Genomic DNA, 8,259 nt, shown 5'->3' with positions numbered 1-8,259 from the left:
CCCAATGGGCGGGGTCAGCCCAGTGGGCGAGGCTGGCCCTACCCCTGGGGCTCCCATGGCCTCCCGCGCCCTTCGGCCAGATGCTGACGTGTCCTTTCCTTCTCACTACACCTCCCGACACTACCTACTGGGCTGCCCCGGAAGTCCCGCCCCAGACTTAGCCCGTCACCGCAAATCAGCGTTTTCAGCGCTTCCTGGAGCTCGCCACCCGTTTGGGGACCAAAGGGCGGGGCTTCGCAAGCAGGGTGCCTATTGGCTTGAGGTCCGGCAGGCTCTGGGCGCTAATTGGCCGGAGGGCGGTGGCGCTCTGGCACGCTTGCGCGGCGAGTAGAACGTGTGGCGGCGGCGGAGATCGCGTCTCCCTTTTCGCTCCCAGTCCCGCTGCTGCTCTTGTGAGCGCCCGGCGCGTCTGTCCAGTCCATCGCCCGCAGCCCGTCGTCCGCCCGGTTCTCGCCGCGGGGCGCTCTCACCAACACCGACACCCACATTGACACCTCCAAGCCGGCCCGCCGCTTAACTCGCTGTCTTTCCATCTCTACACATGGCCTCCTCCGCGCAGAGCGGCGGCTCCTCCGGGGGACCCGCGGTCCCCACCGTGCAGCGGGGCATTGTCAAGATGGTGAGAACGGGGCCCCAGATACCGACCCCGCCACCCGCCTCCGGGCGGGAGTCTGGCGCTGACTCCTCTTCCCCTCCCGCCAGTTTGCATAGTCCCCCAGATCCCCTTTTCTCTGCCCCCTTCACTTTTCACCCATTCTCGGAATCTCCTCCCTTAAAGGAATCCGACACGGACTCCCCTTAATTTTGCTTCCCGGACACCCTGGCACCAGGGGTCACAGTGATTTCCGTGGTCGCGGCACTCGGATCTCCTGGCTGTTTACCAGGACAGACCGACTATTGATTGATTACGGAGATAATTCGTTGATATCTGCCCTCTTTCCTCCCGGTCCCCCCATCCTTCTGTCCATTTTGACATTTGCTGAGCAGTTGGCAGTTTTTCGAGATCCTGACATCCACTCTTCCTAGGAGTACTTGGCCATCTTGAAGCTTTGCTGTTTCCACCGGCGCTCAGTGACTTACTCCAAGTTTCCTCGCTCTCTGGCCCTCATTTCCCGTCTTTTCCTCTCCACCTCTGTGTGAAGTCTGTAATCTTAAGAGCTCCCGATATTTGTACTACCCTCTCCTTTTGACCCTTAAAATGTTAGGCCGGTAGGAATCTTAGCGATCATTATTGTCCCCCGGACCCCTTGCAGTGACTTGCCTAAGGTCACATGGTGGTTTGGGTTGGAGCCAAGACCAGAGCCCAAGTGTTCTGATTCCCAGCCTTCGTCTCTAACACTATAGAGTCTGTCTGATTTTATATCCCTTCACTCCCTACATTGAATTTTGAATTCAAAACCCTGCAAAGTTCATTTAAAAAATTAACCCCCGGCTCCATGATAGTTTTGTAGTATAAATTCTCTTTATCACGTGTCCCCTCTTTTGTCCTCCCCCTAATCCTCCCAGATCTTGGAACCTGACATTTCTTGGTTGTTAGCAGATTTTCTGCTTGTGAAGACCACAAACTTGTATATTTTATTTCAGACTGCAGTTCTGACTTTTCCATCTGGAACAGTAAATGTCCTTTATGACAGTTTCTCCCAGAGCTCCACAGTTTTTTGCTGTTGTAGAAAGTTTAAAAAACTTCCTATTTTCTTGGCTCTTTGTCTTTCCCAGGATTAAAATGTTCTTCAGCTTGTGTGTGTATAAATTAGATTTCAAGATGCCCCTCACCCCCCAATTCTCAGGTATTCATTTCTTAGGTAATATTCTGCCACCAGCTGAGATCCTTAGGGTTTTCACTATTGCTTTTTCCTCTTTTTTTTTTTTAAATACATTAATGAAGAGTCAGAATTTATCAGAAACTGAATGAGAAGGGACTTCCCAAGTTCCACATATTTTCCCCTTTTAAAATATTGACCCAGCCCATGAAGTGGCTCCTGTTTCAGTAGCACTGATCTTTCCCTTCACCATAGGAACGAAGCATGGCTTGGTTGTCTGGTGGTTGGATGGACAACACTGAGTGGATCTTTCTGAGTTTTCCTTTGCTAAGGCCCCTCTCATTTGGGGGGTGGGAATGGAATGATGCTGAACATATTTTTGCTTCTCCTAATGCTGGAGGCGTCCAGGGAATCTAAATTCTATGTGGTGTCCCTGCTTGCCCATGGATTAACACCATGGATATTGAACATCAACAATCACTTGTTTATTAAGAGTCGTGTCTTGTGCTGAGTATTCTGCTTGTATCATCTCATTTATAATACCTATCAAGTAGATAGGATCACCTGCTACATTTTACAGATGTGTAATCTGAGCTTTAGAAAGAATAGTTTACCCAACGGCAGGCAATAAGAGGCAGAGCTGGGACTTGAACCCAGGCCTGTCTGCCAGGGCACATGCTCTTCAGCATCACGCTGTGAAGCCTCTGACTCCAGGACACGAGTTTATAACGAGGAGGGCGGGGCGGGTGATGCATGGCCGCAAAATTGCAGGAAAGTGAAGCTGACTGTAATTGAGCTGAGGAAAGGTTAGATGTTATTCCTGCCTGTCCGGGAACTGCTGTTGTGGTGAGGGCCTTCATTTGGTGCTTCTGGTCGTCCTAGAAGTGCATAGGACTGTGGTGTGGAAGACACATTTGAGTCTAGGAAGAGGATTTTAAAATTAAATGATTGAGTAGTCTATACTATTGTTTGTGACCAAACTGCAGGGGGTATGGATGAGTTCCAGGCAGGGATTAGGGGAGGGAAGTGGGGTGAACTGCAGAGCTGTGCACAGACAGATTTGTGTCAGGCTTAGAAGCTTGTCTGGAATGAAAAATCGACCACTGGCAAATTGCTCTGTGTGGAGCTCTTTTGCTAAGCAAAGTTGTATTTTCCTGGAGAGTAATCGTTTCCTGTGGTACTAGGAACTGCTTCGTAAGAACTCTCCAAAGGAAGACGGAGCTCTGTGACAGAGGAAAGTGAGAAGGAAATAGTTTGATGAATAGGAAGACAGTAATCACTGCTTTTCTGCTTCTGGGGAGAGGGGCAGAAACTGGAACACTAACTAACCGGAGGCATGCTTTTCAGTGTGAGCATTCTGGATTTGTCTGAACTCAGGCAGAGCTCAAGGTCTGAAATGGGCTAGGGTTGTGGTTTGCTGCAGTGAAGAGGAATAGTCCTTTCTCTTTTCTGGCAAAAGAACAGGCTATAGGGCCATGGAAGGTGCAAATTTCTTCTGGTCTCTACCTTGCAATCTTCGTAAGTCCTGCGTTACTTTTTTTAAGATTAAAGAAGAACGAACTTGGGAATCGAGTTGTAAAAATCTTTGCATTTGAAAACCAGTTTTTAAAAACTGATGGCGATGGTAGAGGCTGTCTGCTATTGCGTGGAAGCAAAGACAGAGTTGGTTCTGGAATGTTTAAGGAGGAAGTGGGCAGTAAGTTGACACAAGCATTTTTGGAACCGTTCTGTTACAGAAAAGGTGGTAAGAATGATGGAAAAACTGAAGGTGGATTTATGTTTTCTGAATTGGGATGAGATTAGCAAGTATGTGGGCAGTCAAAATACAACCTGGAAAAGTAAGTGTCTGTCAAATCAGATACTGTTTTTTTCAAAACTCTGTAGGATTCTAACTCTGGGTTTCTTTGAATAATTTGCTAGACCTTCTTTTGCTGCAACAGAATGTTGTCAGCACATGTTAAATAGATGAGGTTGGAGAAGTCTTGGGGTACTTAGTATAAAATTCAGTCACCACACTTAGCATCTACATAAAGATGGCCATTTTCTCTGATTTTATTGACCTGAATTGCTTTCTGTTTGGGGGATAGAGCCTTATTCTATGTCTTCTCACTCTTACTTTCCCATCTACCATGTTTCCCCGAAAATAGGACCTAGCCAGACAATCAGCTCTAATGCGTCTTTTGGAGCACAAATTAATATAAGACCTGGGCTTATTTTACTATAAGACCGGGTCTAATATAATACTGGGTCTAATATAATATAATGTAATTATGATATAATATAATACTGGGTATAATGTAATATAATACCGGGTCTTATATTAATTTTTGCTCCAAAAGACGCATTAGAGCTGATTGTCTGGCTAGGTCTTATTTTCGGGGAAACATGGTAACTTGCTAAGTTTGTATGTCTTTTCAATCTGGAGCCCATAGGCTGCTTTCGCAGCAGCAGAATGAATTGGCCCCAGTTCTTGAATCTTCTGTGCTTATCAGAAGGAAACAGCCATGGAAGCAGCATTATCTTACCCTGCTTATGGTGTGGAAGGCCTAAGGGAGGACAGGCCAAATCCCAGTTCTTATTTCACCCCACTCATTTAATTGCCTCCAAAGGGGAAAGAAATCCTTCTGGCAGTCTTTTGTTTTAGGCTAAGAACAATGATTCTCTCATTAGGTGACCAAGCAGAGGGGCACCTAAAGGAGGGAGGAGATGGCCATAATTTTGTCCTTGGACAGGAACTGTGTTGCTGGGTTGTTGTAGAGTGGGATGTAGACTTCCTGGTGCGTAGCTTACTGGAAATTTCTCCCGTGTATGAACTGCTACTTATAATTTAGATTTTAGTTAAGTGTTCCTTAAGTTTCTGAACTGAGAAGTATGTGTCTTTCCAGAGTGTAGTGGGGACAGAGAGTAGTCTGTTGACTTCCTTCGTACGTGCACTTACCTCATGCAGAAAGGAAAAAAAAAAACTTTAAGTTACTTAAAGTACCCTTATTCTACACGGTAGCTGAATAACACTATTTTATAGAGCTATTTGCAAAGAAGTAGGTAGAATATGATGTAAAACTTTTCCCTGCAGTAATAAAATTGCCTACTTCCCAGCAGGTAAACACGGTAACTTTCAATCAAGGTTGTAAGTAAAGAAGCACTGGAGTTTTTACTACATCTTAAAGGCATTCTGTCATTTTTTTCTGTGTGAAAAGGAAGCATCCATCTGGTTCAGGTTATGCTAACAATGGCTCCTGCCATGTACTAACTAATGATATAGATTGATGAGCAATCATGTTTCCTTTCTTTCTTGAACACATATTTTTTGATCATCTGCTGTGTCAGGCTCTGTCTGAGTATTGGAGAAACAGTGGTGAAAAAAGTAGATCAGAGTCTGGCCCTTCAGGTTCATGGAAGAGACAGATAGTAAACAAGTAAATAAGAAATAAGCATTATAATAGAAGATAGGGGAATGGGGCAGAGTGGTTGGGAGTAAGGAAGGGCTGGCTGCTTTACAAAGGGTGTGTAGGAAAGTCTTTTCCTCTTATTTGCCCTGAGACCTCAAGGCCATTAAAGAACCAACCATTTGGGAAGTGTGCTCCGGCAGATGGAATTGCCAGTGCAAAGGCGCTAGGGTCTCCATTGATGATTATCTTCAGTATTTTTACAGTAGCTCTTGAATTTCTTAAAGTTCAATGTTCCACGTAAATGGGCTTAACCTCAGTATTAATATATGTGTTTCAGGGTGATGAAAGGCAGAAGGCAGTGGAGGTGGTCATTGTTCGGTACCCTGGTGAGATTAGCTGACATGAAGTCCACTGAGTAACTATCAACAGTGGAAGACTGGTAGAAACATACCTGCTTTTGGTCACGTTCATGTTTCTTACAGGGCCAAGACTAAGAGTTTTTTGACTAAGAGTTTCCCATCACCCGTCCTGTATATTCCAAAGTCCTTATAGGTATCCCCCGCTTTCTGCATGTTCGTGTTATGCCACTTTGCTTTTATGAAAGACCTGTCTGTTTTCGCTCACCAAAAGACATCCAAAGAGGATTTTCCCTTTTATGAAAAAAGGTGAAAAGCGAGAATAGCTTTTAGCATTTGTTGTGCACGAGCCGTTACAGAGGCAGCTGCACCCCCAGCAGCTAGTGTGGCCCCACCAGGCTCCTTCCCCGGGAACCATGCTCAGCATCTCAGCATCAAGAGCTTTGAACTGTGTCTGTGAGCATTTGTGCTTTATCTTAATTGATTTTGTGCATCTATTAGCAAGATGTGTCCTAAGGTATCAGAAAAGCCTAAGAGACCTTGTAATGGTGTCATGCTTAGTGTAAAACTGGACATAATTAAACATTTTGATCCTGGGGAACAAAATACATTGTGTGTGCATTGAATTTTGGGTCTGGGAATGCTCAAAAATTTTTTCATATCGGTTTATGAAAGGTTTCATAGAAACACTACATTCGGATAGCAGGGGAAACCTATGCCTGTCTTACAGTGGAGAGGACCTGGATAAAAAGATAAATGCCAAGACCAGGCTCAGTGAGTAGCATCTAGAACTTGTCAGTGTTCATACTTCTGTTAGCATTTTATTATTGCATGGAATTTATTTTGGCCTCTGGCAACTCTTTTTTTTAAAAAAAAATTTTATTTATTTTAAGTGTGTTTTTCCAGGACCCATCAGCTCCAAGTCAAGTAATTGTTTCAATCTAGTTGTGGAGGGCGCAGCTCACAGTGGCCCATGTGGGGATTGAACTGGCGACCTTGTTAAGAGCACGGCGCTCTAACCAACTGAGCCAACTGGCTGCCCTGGCAACTCTTAACCTCGTCAGCTTTAGCCAAGCTTTCACCAGTGGTGGTGAAAAACAGAGTAGCTGCTTCAGAGGTTAGGAAGGAACTAGCTCATGCACACCGTGATTCTAATTCACAGGAGTGGGGACTCCGAGGCCGGTACTGATCACTACCTGGTCAAAGGGGGCCTGTGGTTTGGTGAGTCTGTGCCCCAGTTTCCTTGGAGAGTGAGATTTGGGAAATAAGTGAAAAGTTTAGCTAACATTTATAAGTTCAAAAGTCAACATTGGCCAGGTTTTTAAATCCACGTAAAGAGGACGTGAGGCTTCTGTGCACTCCCTTCTCAGCGCGCGCTAGCTCCTCACCCTATTCGTGTGGTTCTAGCGGGGGGTGCGGTACCTACCATGTCTCCAAGGAAGTGTGTAGCTCAGTACTGGAGGACGTTCTTCACTGTATCAGGGACAATGAAGGAAGTAAAGGGATTGTACTCCCACAGGGCTTAAGTAGCTTCCTCATTTCTTGTTGGGAGATGGATGCACACCCAGGATCTGGTGCTGCTGCCTCTCTTGGGAGACTGACATATGCTTTTTGTTTTTACAGCGGAAATCGATGCAGAATCACAGGTTGTGAACATTCGATGCAGATGGAATGTTGTGGGATTTCACTTATTTTCAGTGTGACTCAATATGATAAATTAATGTTATGTTTTTCTCACTTAGTTCTAATGTTTAGGCAAAAAAGAGCAGTGGTTTCAGTTGACTTTTTTAAGGAAGTTAAGCAACTTATAGGGAAAATAATAAACCTAGTGAGAATTTAGATAGCATTTTTGAGATGTTCCGTCTGTGATACAAACCGGGCTTGGCACATTTTTTCCATTACAAGCTTATGAGGAGTGACTTAATGTACCATCCCCTCTCTTTATGCCGTAACACATTTCGAGGTGCTTTAAGTGGGAAGTAGTTTGCTTGGGATGGTCTTATAATATCAACTTCGTGTGTAATAGGAATTGAGATTTAGGGAATCTGTGCTTGAATTCATAAATCTAATATATTATCGTTGTCCCTGGGAAGCAACCTGGCAGAGAAGAGATCATTGGCCTAGGATTCAGGGGAGACAAGTTCTAGTGTGGATGCCGCTGTTCTCCACCTGGGTGATTGGGGTAAGATTCCACTAGTGAGACTTATTTTAACTGAGGCAGTGGGACCCATCGTCCTAAGCTCCTTCCGAGTGGCTGTGATTGAATAAGGAAGCCTATGTTACGTGTCTTTTAGGCATGATGAATCAAAGCTGGGAAATCGCATACCTTACGGTGGGCTTCACTTTGAATTACTGCTTATCCTGCATGAAACATGTTTTCTGTTCCCACTGCTTGCTTTTTTTGGAGAAGGTGAATTAACCGAAATATGGTTTTCGCGTGTGGAAGACTTAAGTGAATCAGGTGGTGCAATGGGTGGAGATTGTGGATAGAAGTGAGCCAGGCAGGTTCCTGGCTTCAGTCGTGGTATCAGGCTAGACTAATGTGAGTGGTTGTTTGAGACCCAGAGGAGTGAGCTGGCAGTGGGCTTTATTCACCATCTCACCTCTTCTTCAGAACACCCTCGCCTGGTGCAGTAGGTCTTGATTTGAGATGGGAAGGGACGAGAAGGGGAACTCTGGGTACGTGTAGCTCATGGGGAGTGTCTGTGCTGGCCTTGCTCTGACTGGGGGCTCTGGTGGGAGTGTGGGCCCTGA

The 8,259-nt window shown here is 45.3% G+C and overlaps 1 protein-coding gene across 1 annotated transcript in view; it reads left to right on the top strand.

The window, feature by feature from the left end:
• The first annotated feature begins 316 nt into the window (after window positions 1-316).
• The window catches only part of SND1 (staphylococcal nuclease and tudor domain containing 1), a 410,758-nt gene continuing 402,815 nt past the window's right edge, over window positions 317-8,259 (top strand). The window contains exon 1 of the mRNA XM_033098795.1: window positions 317-619. Coding sequence (XP_032954686.1) covers window positions 542-619 — 78 coding nt within the window. The 5' untranslated portion in view covers window positions 317-541. The remainder of the gene's footprint in view (window positions 620-8,259) is intronic.

Source organism: Rhinolophus ferrumequinum, chromosome 26, assembly GCF_004115265.2.
Source record: "Rhinolophus ferrumequinum isolate MPI-CBG mRhiFer1 chromosome 26, mRhiFer1_v1.p, whole genome shotgun sequence".
NCBI lineage: Eukaryota > Metazoa > Chordata > Mammalia > Chiroptera > Rhinolophidae > Rhinolophus > Rhinolophus ferrumequinum.
The sequence above is the reverse complement of the archived record's forward strand: the minus strand, read 5'-3'. Positions and strand labels throughout refer to the sequence as shown.